General features: G+C 39.1%; 1 protein-coding gene across 2 annotated transcripts in view; it reads right to left on the bottom strand.

The window, feature by feature from the left end:
• Positions 1-20,129, bottom strand: part of INSC (INSC spindle orientation adaptor protein) — a 132,528-nt gene that overhangs the window by 87,014 nt on the left and 25,385 nt on the right. For both annotated transcript variants that reach the window (XM_042038690.1, XM_042038691.1), the window contains one exon: positions 4,787-4,880. In XM_042038690.1, coding sequence (XP_041894624.1) covers positions 4,787-4,839 — 53 coding nt within the window. In that variant the 5' untranslated portion in view covers positions 4,840-4,880. The remainder of the gene's footprint in view (positions 1-4,786; positions 4,881-20,129) is intronic.

The raw sequence follows: 20,129 nt of genomic DNA, 5'->3' as shown, positions 1-20,129 counted from the left end.
TACAGAACAAGGCCTTGGTTATCAGCAGTGAACACTGTAGGAAACTGAAATAGGAAGAATTCAGCACTTACAGAAGATGCCTAAAAATATAGGACATATACAAACCCTGATCAGACAAAGCATTTAAAGCAATTTTACTTAAAAGGATTTTATGATTAATTATAACTGGAGCATGGTCTTAAAACTGAAAACTAAATGAGGTGGTATAAAAAAAATAAAAAACTGAGGAAAATCTTGTGAGAACAAGCACTAAGAGATGTGGCTACAAATTACAGAAGCCATGCAGATTGGAAATAGAAAAGTAAGAGGAACTGAGATGGTTAAAAAAAAAATAGAGCAGAATGAGGAAAAAAGAGAACAATCTTTATTCACATTTATTCACAGAAGTCAAATCCCTAGAAATCCTCCACTTGGGGACTCATATCTAAGAAACCACGTAGATAATGAAACAGCAAACATTTCAATGAACTGACATGCAACCAAACAACTCACTGCCCAAAATTCAGGGCCAGAAAAACAATAGCATCAATACCTACAGATTCCCATGACCTACAGAATACAAGGGGCAGGACATCATTGGTAAGCTGAAGAAAAAAAATTAAAAAAATAATAATAAAAAAATTTCACTGCCTTTGATTCAGAGCACTAAATCATATATTGACTACTGAGAAATTTTAGACACTCTGCAGGTAGAGACCAATGGATGGATCCATTCTTTTCCTGACAGCCCCATATGAACACAATATGAAATATGTTGAAAGATTTGCACGTCTTACCCCTGAAAATGCCTCTTTTCAGCTGTATAGGGGCCACATGAAGCTCTAAAAGTAGAAGTAAAATGAGATGTGAATGGTCCCTGAAAAAATTCAGCTCCTAATCAAGTAGAAATCCTCTTGCTTTATAAAGAGGTTTTTTCCTTTTTTTTTTTTCCTTTTAAACAATATTGACTTCTGGGACTATAGACTTCTCTATTTTTCATCTCATATGTCCATATTTTCTATAAAGTTCTATGAGTTTTTCCATCCTGATTTGGCAGAGTAACAAGCAGAATCAATGCAGTGCCTGCAGTATAAAGTCCTGAATTTCTCTTGCTTCTATTTCCAGTCACAACTTGCAACTTTTGATGAATATTATCTAAGAGTCAATTAATACCAAATATAAACAATTCTTTTTTTCCTTCTATTTCCATGAAGGCATCATTTGCATCATTTCAATCAGTACTTCTTTCCCCACTGGCCAAGCAGCAATGTACTCAACAGAGTCGTGAAAGAGAACATGGTGCCCAGCCCTTCAGGGACACTCCTGGAGTTCTGGAAGTAGCCTTAATTTGCTTGCTGAAAACCATCAAGCTATTTTAAACAATTCGTGGAATCATGGAATGGGTTGGGTTGGAAGGGTCTTAAAAGATCATCTGGTTCCATCCCACCTGCCATGGGCAGGGACATCTTCCACTAGACCAGATTGCTCAAATCTCCATCACGCTTCTTTTGATGCAGCCCAGGATACAACTGGTTTTATGAGCTGCTAGTGCACATTGTTGACTCATATTCAGGATTAGGTTTTTCTTCAGTTTGTTTTGTTAATTTTATTTTGTTTTTACTTGGTTGTTGTTTTGGGGTTGGGAGGTTTTTATGGGGAAGAGGGGAAGTTGGTGATGACAATTGTGGTTGGTTTTTATAACCTAATTTTGATAAAAGATAATTCTTTATTCTTTTAAAAAAAAATTCTAATTATACTGTATTTCTCCAATTGCAGCCCTGAACTGAACACATAATCCAAGAAGCCAAAACAGCATCCTATTTCAACTTTTGGTTGTGAGTACTCTCTCTTTAATTGAAGGACTTCAGATTCAGCACTGTCTTAAGTTTAGTTTACCATCCAGTGTGGAAAGTATAAAAATCTGCATGTCTACAATGAAAAAAGCCTGTGCAAACTACAATTTTAACCCACTGAAAGCAAGAAGGCCAACAAACACTCATGACACAGGATGAAGGATGGGAGCATAACTGAAAGGTAGGTTTTATTCCAGATGGAAAAACCAATGTAAAAGCTCACCAGAAATATGGAAAAACAATACCAGTATAAAGATAAGGAAAGGGCACTGACATTTTCCCAAAGTTACAGTAAAAACAGCTATTTCAGAATAGGGCTAATGAGCATCTCTAAGGAATACACACACATTTCACATGCTATAGTGAACTGGCCCTCACTGATGAAAACATAATTTTTATGGTCCTGTAAGGTTCTTCACAAAGGAGTACAACTTTTGGAGAGTACTAAATTACTCCTTTATAAAAGTGATCTATTTCCAATTGTTTTCTCTCCTAAGAGACAAAACCTTCATTTAAGTTCCTAACTCATTGAAATAGAAAATAATGTTTCTGTAACAATAATTTGTGTTTTTCCTCAGGATAGTGCATAGTTTTAAATCCATAGAAGCCTAGATGTCAATTAGAGCCAGCAGGTCTGACAGTGTGTTAGGAAGCCATTAACACAGTGACTCAATACCCTAGAGACTCCAATATAAGCGGTGATTTCCCATAAAATCTAAGGAAAGAGTGTAAACAACTCATGCAGCACAGAGACTTGGTTTAAGGCCCCAGTTTTAAAATCCTTATACAGCCAAGATAACTGTTGACCCCAATGACCACTGTGGAAACACTTGGAATCTGCATGTTTATGATACACTTTTCCTATGGAGACAGATATTCTTGCTTAGGGACCTGCCTGTTTTTACTTCTGAAAGATCATGACCTCAGCATGAACCAAGACATGGCTGTGGTCCTACACAGGATTAACCTCAGCTGGATTTGAGGTACCTTCTCCCTGTGACAGGACACAAGAAGTTAATTCAAGCCCCTCTCACCAAAAGGAGGAACTGGAATCCTGAGACTGTCATACATCCTAGCCTTGGATACAGGAACAATAAAAACAATAAGATTTGAATCTTGTTATTTTGAAAATTCCCTTAATCGTTTTAAATTCCCTACAGGAGCCATATCACTTCTTTCTCTAACCCAAAGAAACTACTTAATCTCATAAAAATTCCATTTCTTTCGAAAAGCTGTTGAGTGGGATTTGTTGGTTATTTTAGTAATCAAGAAAAGCATTTTGTACAGCTCCTGAACTTTATCTAGTCCATACTGTGCTCTTTCTGCTGAATTCTTAAGTTAAAAACACCTTTTCTTCTTTTCAGTTCCAGCCTTCTCTGTACCTTCACCTTTCTGACAACTAACATCTTCAGTCTGCCCATTTCTTACAGGGGCTTTACCTGAAACAACCCTCATCTTTAGGAAAAAGGATTCTTTTTCAAAATAGAAATTTTAAAAAAAATAGGAGCTTTATATTTTATTGTGGTTGAGGGAGAGTATTTATTTATTTACTTTTAAATTTCACTATAGAGAATTTCCCTGCTGAGTCAAGCGCTTTGTCAAAACATAATGCTTGCTATATGGGACTTTTCCAAGTCACTTCTTGTGCTAAGTTACAGTGGAGTCCTTGTAGGGTGGTTTTGTTCACATAACATGGCAGAGCTTTGCTTCCCCAAACACTGCACACCTGTGAATTGCAGGCACTTTCCTTTTCTAGAAGTCACCAGCCTACGAAATTCAGTGCTTTTCTGTTCCTTGCTGCTGTTACCTCTAAGTGCATTATTCCTACTCCACATTTCCAATTGCTAGCATGGAGAGACTCATGGTTATTTCCCCATTTACGTACTGGTAAACAAATCTTGCCATCATCAGCACGGATCAGCCTTTGGCCACCCACAGGACCTGTTCCCTTGGCTCTCTTTCCAGCTGGTTTTCTACAACTATAAGTCTTAACTAACCCATCGTTCTTGGCATACCTCTATATAGTGTTTATTCCAGAAGAGAATGCATTTATATGGTCTTACTCTGTGAGTTTAATGGCATTATCAGAGTGTCTGCTGGAAGACCAAGGTAAGGAAAGGTAGAGAAATATCAAATTATTAATGAAGAAAAGCATCATATTTTGAGGTTGTATGTCAGCAACCAGTTAATTACAATAAAGAATTGCAGTCTGACCTGAAGAAAGAAGACTAGGGAAAAGACTGAAATGTAAATCCATTTTATTTCTGATTTTATTCCTGCATTCAGCAGGCCTCACCCTCTTTCCTCCTCCTCCTCCTAAACAAAACAAAACAAACCCAGTTGTGCCACATAATGACTGCAGGTTATTGTATTCTTTTTCTTTTCATGGCACCTCTGTTATGCTATAAGCAAAACTACACTACACAGATCCAGCTACTAGATGGCAACCAACAGATTTTTTTTAAATCTGTTGATTAGCAGAATCACCAGTGTCTCCACTCCCAACAAGGCACCACAGACTGGAGAATTTATATCATAACCTTCATATCATTACCATACCTACACCAGAACAAAGTCAACCACGCTAAATAATTTACATTTGTAACTTTCAGCAGTCTTCCCAGAGTGCAGAGGGTTCCAGTCATTTCCATCATGACTAAGAACCAGTCCAGTCACTGTGGTCACATTTCCACTGCAAACATGGTCATCCATTTAAAACGATGGCTGCAGAAACACTGCTATGATTTACCAGACTCCAAGTATACAAATTTGCAAATGCTTCAAGAAATTTATCTCAAATTTCCGTATTCATTCTCCAGATTCTGTAGGAATATTACCTAATGCTGAGTTTAAAAGTGAGCTTTTAAGAATCTTCAGAGCCTCAAAGGAAAGTGCAGCTGCAGCCTCAGAAGCATTTAATCACTCAAATCTGGATAATAGAGTGCACCACTTACCGCTGAACTGGTAAGGAAAGGGAATCTAAGTGGTCCTCGCCCTTAAAAGCCATATTTATCCAGTTCTTATGTGCACTTCTCCATAGGCTGGAATCTAGAAAAAAAAACCAGTCATTTAGTAAACCTAGGGAAACTCAGGCATCTTCAGCCCAGGCTGGCGTGGCATTGTCTTGCTCTTCTGTGGAGAGAACTCATTAAAACAATTAAAAAGGCTCCTTTTCCACAGGTACCCCACAACTCCAGCAGATAACCAAGGCCATTAATAACATTTCACAGCATAAACAGTGTAGGGTTTGCATATGCTGGAAGATCCTGGACTACTGCACAAGTCAGAACCATCTGGGTTTAATATTTCTGAGTTAATATTGGGGTATTACTTAGCCTCATTTATTTTGTAATAACTCTAATGCTAGAGAAAATGTATTATTATAATAATTCTTCATGTTATTGTGAGAAAGATTGCAAGTGAGGTCCCTTCCAACCTTACTTATTCTGTGATATGATTTCAGGATTGTTAAGTACTACATTTACAGAAAGGTCCTTGATGTCTAAGTTACCGAAGTATTTGACCGTTCCGTGCTAAACAATTTCCTTTTATATCCATTTTAAATGCTGCACACATCTTTCTCCTCTAATGTTTTTCCTTTATTCCTAGTGACCAAGAGATGTATCCAAACATTATTGTACTAGAGAGAGACAAGAGAGGAGAAGAAAGACGCCTCATTTTCACAAAAGGAAGGGGTGCTCTTCTTTTAATTAACCTCACCTTCTATTACGCCATTACCTACTATAGGTCAATCTGGTATATTCACATCAAAAATCATAGAGGATTTATTCTACCAAAAAAGGTGAAGTCCTTTGCACTCACACACAAGGCTAGAAGAAAACTAAGGCAAAATACTTGAAGGAAAAGATTAATCCATGACTCAGGAAGAACAAGGAGGAAATGAATTTGTTTGGACAAGGAGACAGGAACAGTGGGAAAATTATGCTTTCTTAGATGTGAAGAAAAAACTGGGTTCAATGGATCTCACTCCTAGAGAAAATACTTTACACAGGAAATTACTGTTGTTTGCATCACCAACTGAGGCAGAGTGTCTTTGATGTGGCTGCTTGTGAAATTCTGCTATTTGGTTATTGGCTGCATTGTGCAAGCTGAGTCAGCCAGCATTCAAGATATTTGCCACCCCAAATTGCTCTTAATTGACACAGAGTGGTCCTCAGTGCCTTTCCTAGCAAACTGATCTCATTACTAATGCATGGCCTTGTTTTTTCCCCAAGATCTCACAAACATGCCCTGAGTACATAAAAGTATTACAACCAATGTAATGGGTTCACATGTCCTGTCCACTGTTAGCACCAGATTGGTTTGGTGATGGTGTCACCCAGTGTTCCTCCCTACCCCCCAGGTTTTCCTGGAAATAACAAACTCAATATAATCCTTCTTTAGATGTATGGACTAAGAAGATTGAAATATAGGAAAAGAATCTGTTAAAAAACACGTTAAAAAATAGTTTAATTGTTACTGAAATCTCTGGTTTAAAAAGATAGCAGATAGTTCATAGGCTTTGACTGAAGGTTCATATACCCAAGTATGAAAATATTAGTATGTATTCTTCTACTCCTGTGACACACCAAGATCTGAAAAACAAGCTTATTTTGGGGGGGGGGGCCCCCCCGGGGGAATTTAAAACATTTAGTGTATGATATACTGATTTCACTAACAAATGGAATAAATCAGCTATCTTCATTTCCACTAGTAGAATTTGTCTTTTTTTAAAGGCATTTAAGATTGCCAGATAAAAATAATCATATAATCACATTTACTGGAAACAGACAAATATCACGATAATCACTGTCTTCATTTGGAGGAGACACCCTTAAAGCTGAATACGTCTGCATAAAATCTTAATCTCCAAAATGAAGCTTCCCCTTCTAAATCTTATCATTTAAAGGACCCCAAAACCCACCATTTCAGCCTGCAGAAGTACAGATTTCATGGACACTAGCTATGTGTTTCTGCTCAGCATGAGACCTGGATTTACCTTCTCATGCTACCAACACTAAATCAACGGCTTTCCTCTGGCAAGCTAAAGCTACTTCACCATTAGCTCAGCCTACTACCAATTTCTACACATACAAATCAAAGCACCTGCTTGTACTCCATTACTTGTGATCAGTGACATAATGTACACAGACAAATTAGGTTATTGCATGTCCTTGTTCCCCATAAATTAGAAACCTGACAAAAATGCAAGTTTTTATATGCTGTCTTCCCACAAAACACACTTTTATATTATGCCTGAGAGCCTTTAAAAACATTATCAACTCCTACTTAGAGGTTACTTATTCTTCAGGAACAATAACATAATGCCACAACAATACCTTAACCAAACTGTCTGGCTCGAGACTATGATTAGATATTAGCTCAAATCTTTAATCCCAAATTAATGTTGGCAATGTGAGGAAATGCTCTCCCCAGGCACCTGGCAGTCTGCCAGAGGATCCACTGCACCCCCAGGATCACAAGAGAGGTTGAAACACCAGTGAAATATGGTACAGGCTTCTGGTGCTTCTTGGAACAGCCCCTCTACCTGCTGGGCAATTACAACATCCCATGACAGATATTGTTCAGTTTCCAGTGTTCTCATTCCTCTTTCCAGGTAAGACCAAGACAACTGCACTTTCTAGTAAAGACTGGGAGAGAGCTGATGAGTCCTCCTATTTAGTTGATTCTGCTTTTTATTCGTGTCCACAGCACAGTGAGGAGCTCTAGTCAGCACTCCTAAAAGCCAAGTCCTCTACTCTAGCTGACTATGGAGATGTTACTCACACACTCACTTTTATTAAGTATATACATAATAATAGGTAACATCAGTAGAGTTCTGTAAGAGAGTCTAATTTTTTTTTCCACTGGCTTCTACGACCAATGATTACGCCCACAGCTAGTCAGAGATGTCTAGGTAAATTTGTACAAAAAAAACAAGACCAAAACCCCACTGCTTGTAGTTTGCAATACTGGCAATTTCGGTAGAAACCTGAGTGACACACTGCCATAATAAAATTGTATTCTTGGACTATTATGAGGCCTTTTATTTAACACCTTATATAGGGTTTTACATCTGCACATAGGTTTGTATCACAATGTAAAGGCTGACTTATCATTTGTTTGACTCCTTTGGTAGGTAGCAGTGGGTGCATGTGGAGTTACACGTATTCAAGGCAGCAGGCTCTGTGTCCTGCATTTTTCTCTTTGTCATGTCAACAGTGAATTAGGTTTTGAGATGTTATTTCCTCATGGAAGAGATGTAGATAAGCAGAGCACAAACCACGTTTCAATCCCATCCAAGACAGTCAGCCAAAAGCTTTTTCAGAGAACGGGAGTTCAGAAGAGAATAATGCATCACACCTGAAAGAGCATGTAAGCATTGCTCTCAGAAATCAGCAACGTGTCACTAAAGGACGTGACTTTCATGGCCAGAAAAAGCCCCAAAAACCACAAAAGCGGGAAGGGGAATCTTGCTCATAGACAGGCACCAGGCCTTGCCAGCAACTTACAGAGAACTAAAAACAGCTTAAAAAACTGTCCAACAGCCCACCTGTAAATTAAAGGAGAAGTCTCATCCCAGCTTACACCAGGCTTGGCAGCACGGGGGAAACCTGTGCAACACCTCATTAGCAGAGTGGTGCAGCTGGCAGCTGTTATCCCACTCTTTCACATCAAACTCCTCGGGCCTTACAAGAACTCCCTGCTGGGAGCCTCCTGTTGGCACCAGCCTGTTTAGAGACAGAGAGCAGCTTCTACACTGCCAGATGGCTTTTTAGCACCCTGCAAAACCTGTTATTTCTGCTAGGAAAACAAACTGTATCTTGTAAAATCTCCCAGTTTAAATTTCTTCTCCATCATTCAGTGTGTTTAGCTTATATTTAACAAGCTAGAAATTAGGAGGGTTCTAGCATAAGGATTCTTTTCGGAATAACATCCATGCCCAAAAGTATCATGCTAACAAAGCATGTTTTTCAGGTGAACTCAGTGTGACTCATTTCCTTCTACTAGTGATAGCCCTAAAGTTCTCTATCACAAAATTATATCCTTAATAAATAAGCCCTGAAACGTCACACAATTAAATTCAAATTTTTGAGCTCATTCATGTCACATATGTTCACCCTTGGAAAGGCTCAAATCAAAAGTCAAATCTGTGAACTTTCACCAGGCCCCTTCTAACCCCTAACATCATAATTTCAACACTAACCATATCTTAAAATAAGGTCAATAAAGAGCATCATTTCTCTTTCAGAAAGAGATAGAAATCCACACATCTAGCCTCTGATCATTAATAATCATCTGAATTAGAAGAGCATGTTACCTGTAAGCAATATTGTTAACCTGAGAATAAGAAGTTATTAGCTAGAAGTCATTTCAGACCAGATATCACTTGATTAATATGAACAGTTCCTGTCTGTACTAAAGTACAGTCTCTTTTCTGCCAAACAGTGCCTGCCCTTATTTTACAATTCTGGGAGTCTGGGAATCATTAGTTATTATTCTCCTATACACAGAATAACTGTTAATGGAATGCCACAAATCAAATTTAGAGCAAAATTCTGACAGCATTTATGTGAGAGGTCAGAAAGTAAATACATACATTCTGTCCTTCAGCAACACATCCAGCCCATCAGAAGTTTTTCCACACCAACCCTTTAAGAACTCAAGATCCTGTGTCATTCTGCTTTATAAGAGGCTTATATAGACATGAATTAATTACAATAGTAAGAGCCAACTCAAAATTAAGCTGGGTGTCACAAATCTAAGAAACCATAAAACCAGGAGCAAAAATAATGAAGAGCCCTTCAAACGATGCATTAAAATGGGTTGTATCAGCATGGGATCATATACACAGATCTATGGACCACACTCCTAGAATGCAAAACTAAAACTAGGAGGGAGAGGTGGGAAAAGGCACTGCCTGTGGCATTCATTCATGGCAGCTGCTCTTGCAGAACCAATAATCAGAGAAAGTACTGCTGAACAGTTTATGCCTTACACTTCAAGTACAATCTGAAGCATAAATCCAGTTTCAGTCAAAGAGGGGTTTTATTTTTATTGCATGTTTCTTCCTCTTTTCTCTCTGCTTTCTGCAGAGAGAGGATCTCATTTTACATGAGTCTCTGTCTTTGAAAATATTCCTTTTAATATATCATAGAACACTTTGTTTTGGAAGGAACCATAAAGATCATCTAGTTCCAACACCCTGGGTTTGAGTAAGGTTACCTTCCACTAGATCAGGGTGCCCAAATCCTCATCCAACAGGTCCTTCAATATATACACATATAAAAAACATATATAATTTTTTATTAGCATCTATTTAAATATTTTTTTGCATTCACTTATATTTTCATAATTGTAAAAACTATGTCTTCTTATATATTCGTTATAAATTTCCATTACATTAAATATTTTTTAAGTATAAATTTTAATATATATGGAGGTTTGGAGAGTGTATGTATATATATGTATACACACACATACATCTAATGTAGTTTTTCATGCAAATTGGTTTGTGCTATTTCTTTTTCCTTCTGGATATTTCCCATTTTAGCCTTGTTTTACATATCTGTACCTTGGAAATATCCAGGGGGATGGAGAGGGAGAAGCAAATAAAAATCTACCTCAGTCAGATAGGCCATCCTAAAAATTCCAGACAAGGAACATTATTGTGTAGATCCTTCAGGGTGGAAGAAAAAAACCAAAGAAATCTGAAGCCAGTACCATTCCTCTGCTTACAGAGTTCAATTCCTTAATTCCTTTCCTGGTTTTAAAGCCCTCCTTGAACACAAAGAAAAAATTGTTTATGATCACCACAAGGCATAATCCTGCTTTGAAAGCTAGATCTATTGGATTGCTCCTTCCATATCTTTATTTTAGATAGTGGATCATATGAAATGCACTAAGTAGAATATATGCAATGCAACCAGAATTCTGATGGCATCGGGGGAAAAACATAGACACATTTATCTAGGTAACCCAGCTTTCTCCAAGATTAGGAATGGAGATCAATAACCACATGAACTACAGTAAGTCCTTGTGCCAAGGCATGAGTTTTCTTACAATGCATCTTTAGCAAATTTTCCCATTTAGATACAAAATATCCAGAAAAATTGAGTTTGCATCATCATGGACTATATTATGAAAAGATTTAAAATAAGGAGATAAAGAATGGCACAACAGATTTGATGACTTCTTTTCATCCATTCCCCCTCAAAATCATTTCAGGCAGCAGGCCACTGGAACAGCCACTTGGCATCTTTTGGGTTTTTTTAATCTTATCAAAGTCTTTAAAATCTCCCCTTCTGAAAGGAGCACACCAATTTCTATAGCTGGCAGTATTGTGGTCTGATTAGTGGTCACCTTTCTAGCAATTAGCATTTTAGTGGCAGTTTCACTGGAAAAGAATTTACTTTTGAGGTCCAGGAACTGAGTAATAAGTGTCAGGTTGGTGCACTCCAGAGCTATATTTTACCTTTTATTCGGTGCAGAATAATCACCATATAAAAATGTTTATTGGTTCTCAGAGCAGCAGTAATGCAAGCTGCTACCACGTCATTCTGAGGGGTACAACTCCTAGGTTTTTACACTTCCCTTACTTTCAGACAGACAGCACAGGGCTTTCCTATTCCCTTAACCCAAAGAGCCAGTTCGACATCACCTGCACCGACACTAGTCTTGATTCAAACATGCACAATAGGAACAACCCTGTTCCTGGTCACAGACTCTTTGGTTCAACTATATTACTAGAGGAATAGATAAAACAGGCTTTCAGCACCTGGTTTGCAGACCAGCTCTCTTCACTGTGGGTTTCTCTCAGCCGTGGCAGTGCCTGCACCTGTGGCCAGTGCATGGTATTAGGGCTTTCTTTTCCAAGATGCCCAGCTGCCACCAGGCTGAACAACTTCACTCCAGCCCCTCCTTTTTCTCCCCCCATCCCCAAGATTTGACACAAAGCAGCAATCAAGGGCATGCCAGCCGTAAATTCAGCACCTCAGCCATGGTTCTGAGAGCCTCCAGCTTCCCTGTGATGGGAGCCCCCAGCTGGGGCTGGCTCCCCCGCGCATCCCCTGACACAGAATGGTGTGGGTTGGAAGGGACCTTAAAGATCATCTCGTTCCAGCCTCCTGCCATAGGCAGGGACACCTTCCACTAGACCAGGTTGCTCACAGCCCCTTCCAACGTGGTCTCGATCACTTCCAGGGATGGAGCATCCACAACTCTGGGCAACCTCTTCCAGTGCCTCACCACACTCACAGTAAAGAATTTTTTCCCGATATTTAATCTGAACTTGTTCTCAGTTTAAAACCATCGTCTCTTCTCCTATTACTGTGTGCCTTTGTAGAAAGTTGATCTCCAGCTCTCTTTTAGGCCCCCTTCCAGTACTGGAAGGCTGCTCTAAGGCTCCCCAGAGCCTCCTCTTCTCCAGGCTGAACAGTCACAATTCTCTCAGCCTCTCCTAATAGGAAAGGTGTTCCACCTCTCTAATAGTCTTCATGGTCTTCCTCCGGATTCACTCCAGCAAGTCTGAATCCTTCCAGTGCTGGGGACCCCAGTGTGTTATTAGAGGTCAGAGGCTTGTGTTGACAATAAATTAACTCAAATTAGATTGCCCTGTTTTGGTTTCATTTACCCCTGACACCATAGCCAGGATTTCATCTTGCCTCCATGTAGAGAGATCAGAAATAAAAGGGCTGTTCTTTCAACCAGCCACTGTGTAGGGCACAAGGGAAAATAGGAGATTTTTGCACCTTAGATTGAACAAACATAGAAGTGCAGATTGTGCTGCTCAGAAGAAATGCCTACAGATTATCACAATTTTCTGTTATTAATTAACATGACTCTTCCAAGCATAATTAAATTGGAGCTAAGATTCATTATTTCCCCTACAAACATGCAAAAATTCCAAAAGGATCTTAACCTGAAAAGAGATAAAGGAAAGTCCTTTCCCTATTGAGGAATTAAGAAAAATAATTATGTTACTTACCCAAAGTTAAACATGATGCAAGTACAAACTGAAACAAAGTATTCCAGTGTTCAATACTGTAAACAAGTACATAGAGAAGATAAGGCTGTATTTAAGCACTTCAAAAGGAAAAGAATGGAGACCTACACAAATAACTCACTGCAAGGAAGAAATATTTGCACATCTCTGTGTACAAACCATTACCTGTAATGAAAGGATTTCATCTTAATAGCCATTCCTGTTAGTCAGACAGGAAGTTTAAAAGACATCTTTATTTACCTCGATATTCCTCAAAAAGAAAAAAAAAATCTGACATTTTAACAGAGAAGAGCAAAACAATATTATTAATTCAGGTCATAGCCCACACTAGCCAAGGCTGTATTGGACTAGAATCAGAAGGCATTACATGGCAAACAGTGGTGGTATTTTCACAATATTTGCCAGTGGTGATTAAGTTTATCATTTTACAGAGTTAATATCAAATTGCTTTATTTTGGTCATAACTCTGAAAACCTTAAGGTCAGCTTTAAACCAGTACAGATATACACATATTTATCAAAAAGCTAGCTGTTCTTGGCCTTCTGTGATTGTGTTATCTTTAGTCCTTAAACCACTTCCCTATTTGAATTGCTAATAAACTTACTACTTTTTTTAATAAACTTCAGCATAATTTTTCACCTTTCTACAACAAACTGGGGAAAAGAAAAACAAGGACATCAGAGAGCCACTGAAAAGTTAAAAGGGAAGAAAGGAGAAGAGAGAGATAAATTAGTGCCTGCTAATAAGATAACTCAGCAGAATGCAAGAGCAGGTGATCAAATTGGGCAACAAGCATACAAGATGGACCAACACACCACAGAAAATGTAAAACACATGTGGTTGATCTATGTATTTTCAAAGATCCCAGCTCTCTTCATGCTCATTACAAGTTCTACCTTCAAGCCTGCCTTTTCAAGATAGACACAGCAAATCCAGTAGACAAACTTCCTGAAAGCTGGAAAAAAGTTTGGTAATTTCACAATATACTCTATTCACTAAAAAATAAGAATATTGAGCCTGCAGCAAAATTTGAGTATAGTTTCTATTGCTTGCTTTTTCCTTTAATTAATTCCAATTAACACTTCCAGACAGCCTGTCAGTAAACTATGCTGCCTAGTCATTATAATTCTACACAGAGAACAAGTAATAAAGAAGCAATGGGCTTTTTTCTGTTTGTAAGGAGAAAATACTTCATTTATAATTTTGAACCACTGCCAAAGAGTATCCAATCACCAGACATTTTCTTCTTCCTCTGCCCTTCGCACAAAAAATGTGGAGGAGCCAAAAAGCTGTAACAACATCACAGACACAGAATCCTCAGCAGGGCTAGAGGCAAAACTGCTCTGCAGGATTATTCCCATATTCAGTGTCTCAGGGGTGGGTGTAACATGAGCAGAGCACATCCGGAAACTCCAAGCAAACCTAAAGGCTCGGGGGGACTTTCCAGCCTGCTCATAATTACTTTTGCACCAGAGATCAAGTTGGGTGTGGGAGCAGTAAGTGCAAATCCTACTTCAAGTCAACGAGCTGCACTCAGTCTGTGCACTCTGAGCACTCCTGAGTCTCTGGCTGCAGAGCTATGGAAGGCGAAACAAAGGAAGTTTAGGTGGTATTATCTGATGGAATGGCAGCTTTTGTTAGGGCCACAGAATATCCTGAGTTGGAAGGGACCCCAAGGATTATCAAAGTCCAACTCTTGGCCCTCCACAGGACAATCCCCAAGAGTCACACCATGTGCCAGAGTATTGTCCAAATTTTTCTTGAACTCTGGCAGGTTTGGTTCTGCAACTACTTCCCTGTGGAGCCTGTTCCAGTGCCCAACCACCCTGGGTGAAGAACCTTTTCCTGATATCCAACCTAAATCTCCCCTAACACAACTTCAGGCCATTCCCTTGCATCCTGCCAGTGGTCACCTGAGAGGAGATCAGTGCCTGTCCCTCCTCTTCCCCTCATGAGGAAGCTGTAGACTATGATGACGTCCACAGAATCATTGAATATGATGAATTGCAAGGGACCATCAGGATCATCAAGTCCAACTTTTGGCCCTGCACAGGGTCAGCTTTCTTTGGAACTTTTTGAGTTTGGGGGTTTTTTTGTTAATGTTGTTCCTGGTTTTGGTTTTTTTAATCTTTCCCCCCTACTCAATTTACAGGCTGAAATTTTAGCATGGAAGGGCCAAGGCAGAGAGCACAGGCAAAATAATAAGGAAAAATATAAGGAGAGGAGTACTGTTTGGTGGGAAACAAAGTTTGGATGTTGATAAGTGCGTGAACAACTATGCCACACCTGAAAATATTGTAGCTCAGTAGGGACCTGTACAGTTTCAATTAAAAAGTACTATGTGTCACAGTATTTTTAATTACTATACCTCCAAATTCGGCAGGCATACAAGTCACAGCCTGTATCTTCTTTTGCACTGGTAAGTCCCAGATATGCAGCAAACTACAGGAGTCCAACTACTTCACATCTATCAGCTGATGTTCAGTAACCCATTATGCAAGGAACTGGCACACAAGTTCTGAGTACACAATGAACTGCTACACAGTCTGTTCCAGGATGGCTACATTGTTTGTTCTCACGATTTTCTAAAAATTGATATGGAAAGAAAAGAAAAATTATCTTTTAACCTATACAAGTCTCCTTGCAGAACAGGGCTAGTGTTTTGATAAATATTTCCCATCATTATCATGAGGTTGTAACAGTTTGTGATGGCACAAGTAGAGAGACATACATCAGAATTAGTTGGAAGGAAAGGTCCCAGTGCCAAGATTTTGCTATTAGAAGCCAAATTCAGTGAATTTCTAATCATTAGGCTTAGGAGCGTTCAGATTCCAGAGTTTATTTTTCCTCCCTATAGAAAAAAACCCATAATTTTAGGTTGAGCTTTGCAGTTATTTATGACTATGCCATAGAACTTTGTTTCCCTGCAAATCAAAGAGAGACACGCTAGACCCACATTTGGAAAGTAGTCTGTTCACTCATTTCCAATGCAAGTATCTGCACTATTAACCCTCCAGACATGTGAGACTGGTAAGAATAAAGAAGTGTAGAAGTTCTCCATGAACTTCAATTTCCAGAAATTTGGCATTGACCCTTTCAGTTGCAAATGCACCAAAACTTGGAAGTCACACTGCTGATCCACTGCCCCGAAAATTTCAGTCTTCCAACCTGTTTCTGTTGTTACCTGTGATATGTGGGCTGTGGAGCAGCCCATCTCCCATTTGCAAGAGCAGCTGAGAAAACTCAAAATCTCTCCAGAGAGCTCATTTCACTATGACAATACCAGCATTTTCCATCTACCACTTCTAGAGATAGTTCCATGATCAAGAGTTTCCTTCATCTCCATTTTCCACTATCAGCCTCAGAAAGCTCTGCCAATCTTGAAACACGCATCCATTTCCCAATATTTCCAGTGTACCCTTAGGCAATAATTGGCCTCAGCAAGAAAACAGACACATTCCTAACCCCTCAGGGTGACAGAGTGTACATTCCACCTGCAAATGCGGCTGTCATTATTTTCAGCGTGCCTAAGTTTAGAGATGCTATCAACAATCCAGCGCTTACATCAGCTGGATCCAAGGAACCGCCTGTGCCAATTACACTTACATTATACCAGGAAATATCTGAGGGTCAACCACGTCAAATACCTTGCTAGGTATTGCCAATGCCTACCCACTGAAGTGCCAGTGCCTTGGCATCCAACTGGAAGGATCTGCCACCTGAGCAGTCAGGCATAGTCTGCCCCAAAAGCAGGACAGAATGCACACAGAACTTTTTTTTTAGATTCATGTTATCTGGACAAGACTCAGAGCAGAGGTTTCAGGGAAATAGCCCCCTCTCAGTCAGTGCTCAGGTGAAAGAACAGGATCCTGAAGCCACATATCATCGATACTAATTACCACAACTTGAATGTCACATAGGTAATTTGAAGCTCTTGTGCATGGCCCAGCTTTCCTACCTACTGTCAGTACAGACCTCAGTGAGAAAACTGTCCCCAAAAGCACAATCAGCACTCATACAGCAGACCCAAAACCTGAAATACATTTATTTATTTAAAGATAGAATGATCAGCAACATGTACATGCAAGGAAAACGGTGACATCCTTAAATTGAAGGAAAAAAATTTAAATTACTGCAGTGGTAAATGTAAATCAGTTCTGAGACCCAGCCACCTAAATGTCCATTAAGATATCAAAAAGCAGATTCTTCTTTTAATTTAATAGTCTTCTAAAAGAGAACCCAAGAAAATGTTAGGCATTACTCATGGTAGAACTACAGGACAGAGCTTTCGACTCATGACTCATCCAATAAAAGGGAAAGCAGTTCATAAGCAAATTCTGAAAAGTTTCAAAGCACAAGATGAATTTACCTTTAGAAAAAGGCATTTCAGTAAGATGGGGTAGAAAAAGAAATCAGTTACAGGAAACATAGGGCAGTGGTTACATCCAGGGAATGAAAATACAGAAATCACCCTGCTTTTCACAACAGGGTTTCTCACCATCCTCTCACAGCTACACAGAAACTTATTTAACCTCTCTCCATATTCTGAAGTGATAATGTTCCAAATTCCTCTACTCTCTTTAGTGCAATGACAGATTATGTCTGCAAAGGTGGGGGCTGAAGGTGCCTTTTTACATCCCTTGAACCTCAACTTGATTTTAAAGCATCATCCCAAATCTAATTCCAGGAATTGAAGACCTCATACATGTGAGTGTGAAATGCGTAAGGCACAAAAATAGACTTTGGTAAAAATGTGAAATGGTTGAATCCTGACAGGAGGTGACTTAAGAGGGGAATCCAGAAAGGAGTAAACATGGAAAAATAAATCAGGAAGTTTAACATCCTAGAGCCCCTAAAAAATTAGAAGAAGAAAACAGCAAAGTCAAAATTCAGACAGGCAATGCTTTTTTGTAGCACATGTATCACTACTCCCATAAAGTCACTGACTCAGAAAATCACACAGCCACAGAATCATTGAGGTTGAAGGGACCTCAGCTTCAAAAGGGAAATTCTTATGGATAATACAAACTACCAAAGTTAAAGTTATTTACAATAATTTTTAAATTGTCATACCTCAAGACAATTGCTGCTTGTATTACATCCTCCTCTTAGGATGTCCTTTAAAGTTTGGCTTCTGATTGAAGACTTTTAAAGACCAACCTTTTCCAGGATAACAGAAAACTGAATGCAAGTAGTAGATAGGGTCAGGAGGAGTCAATAAGAGGAACAAATTCATTTAAGTTCCCAACAGCCCTGCCACTGACTTGAGCATTAAAAGAACCCAAAAACTTATTGTACATTTAGGAGTTAAGACAGACTGGGACCTTTCTAAAATTACATGTACAAAATACCAGCTTCTGCAAATAATTATCAGGTCATATACCCATAAAAGTCAAGAAAATATATTTTATTACCTGCTCATCTTACTTATTCACACAGTGGAGCCAATATTAGTCAGCACAAGTAGCTGCTTGCAAGCAGGAAGGCTTCAATCATTAAGGAAGGGATGTAATTAAAATGAGGGAAATCCAAAACACAGTTATACCTACCAATCATGTCATCTAAATTGTACTATTTTATTCATTAAAAATAAAGCTTTGAAACAAAGATGCCATATTTATGCAAGTTCTTGATTATCTTTCTTCCGAGGGAGCATGTAATTTACAAGAAAGAGGACTTAAAGCTTTAAGTGCCTCTGACTTAATTCAGCATTGCTGTATTGATGGTCCCATTTAGATGATTCCATTTTAGGCCCCTCTAACGCATTAAAGGCATGACTTACTCACATCCATTTGGCTAATGATCCCCTACTGCTCTAAAGTAAATGACAGCTATTTACAGTAAATTATTCAATTAGATAGAGGGAAGTGCAGTATTCATTTTATATTGTTTGACATGGCAAAACAGAAGTGTGCAAGAAGGCAGGTAGGGCATTTTAATCTTCCAGAATCAATTGTTTAATCCGCAGCAGGAGAATAAATACACTCCACAATATTCGTCAGCATCAGATTTTTATTGTAAACATTCTAAGAGAGACTGAAGTGTTGCAACTCCAGTTAATATAATTCTGTCCACTTCAAAAGTAAGTCATCATACTATGCAAGGAATACCAGCATCTTATAGGACTGCTTTATTTTAGGCACAATTTCAAGGAGCACACAAAGTGACCATATGCTAGCAGGAGACCAAATTTCCATTTAAATAAAAGAAATAGGCATGAGCAATTCTGAATCCCATTTGTCTGTAATGGGATTTACACTACTAAGTGACTACCTCACTCTCCAAAACAAGGACTCAATGTCCCAAGACATTTGAAGAGTGGGGTATTTTTAATTTATGAAATCCCAGGACAGGACAGCTCATCTACTCTCACAAATTAAGAGGGGGATTCAGAAGGATAATCAAATAAAGAACAAGTTGGGGCTAAAACAGAGCCCAGAAAAGGGGGGAATGATTGCACTGCAATAACTCAGAACTATAATTTGAGGATTTTTTCACACATTCATCTATTCTTTTCCAGGAGTTGAAGGGGGTGTGTGAGTACATACACATTACAATCACCACTACACCTGGAGAAAAAAAAAAAAGTTGTGACCTTGTTGTCCCCTGTCAAACCTTTGACACATAAAAGAGAAAATAAAGCAGTGCTTCTCATTATTATAGGCAGGACCATGAAGTCCAAGGTGCAGGACAGGCCACCATGTGTGCTTGGCCTGCCAGGGACCATGCTTGTGCAGCTCTCAGGCCTCCCATCGTTTATCAGAGGCAAAGAAGGAAGAGGCAATTTGTCTAAGCCCTCGTGGCTAGCCCTAATTTTGGAGAATTTCTCTTATCCACAAGCCCAGAAGGCCTCAGAACAAGTGCCGAGCACCCCAAATAGAAGAACATTTTCCTCTGGCTAACCTGCCAACACATTTAATTTTCTACAGGCAGAGGGCCAAGTTCAGCAAGCACAGCTCCTGCTAAGCTTAATGGGAGCTGCAGTTGCCTGTGCCAGCCAGTGAAGGTTTGCTGGGGGACTGCAAGGAGCACGCTACAGAAAACACAACTGCTGCCAGTATCTCTATTCAGAGGCAGCATTTCAATGGACTACTCTTTTTTTTTCCCCGATTTTATTCAATTCTTCTAAAGCAGCTGGCACAATGAAACCCTTCCTACTCTTAGCATGTATTAACTCACTTCCATGAGCAAAGAGTCCAGGCTGGCTGCTTGCAGTGATGAATTTAGTCCAGAGACCAGCTTACCATAGCTAGGCTGTTATAAATTTTACAGTTATTTGGTGCCTTATAACC

This window comes from Corvus kubaryi, unplaced genomic scaffold, assembly GCF_017639235.1.
Source record: "Corvus kubaryi isolate FWS band 111438036 unplaced genomic scaffold, C.kubaryi_AGA036_p1.0 37392, whole genome shotgun sequence".
Taxonomy (NCBI): domain Eukaryota; kingdom Metazoa; phylum Chordata; class Aves; order Passeriformes; family Corvidae; genus Corvus; species Corvus kubaryi.
Note: the sequence above shows the minus strand (reverse complement) of the source record. Positions and strands in the feature narration are given on the sequence as shown.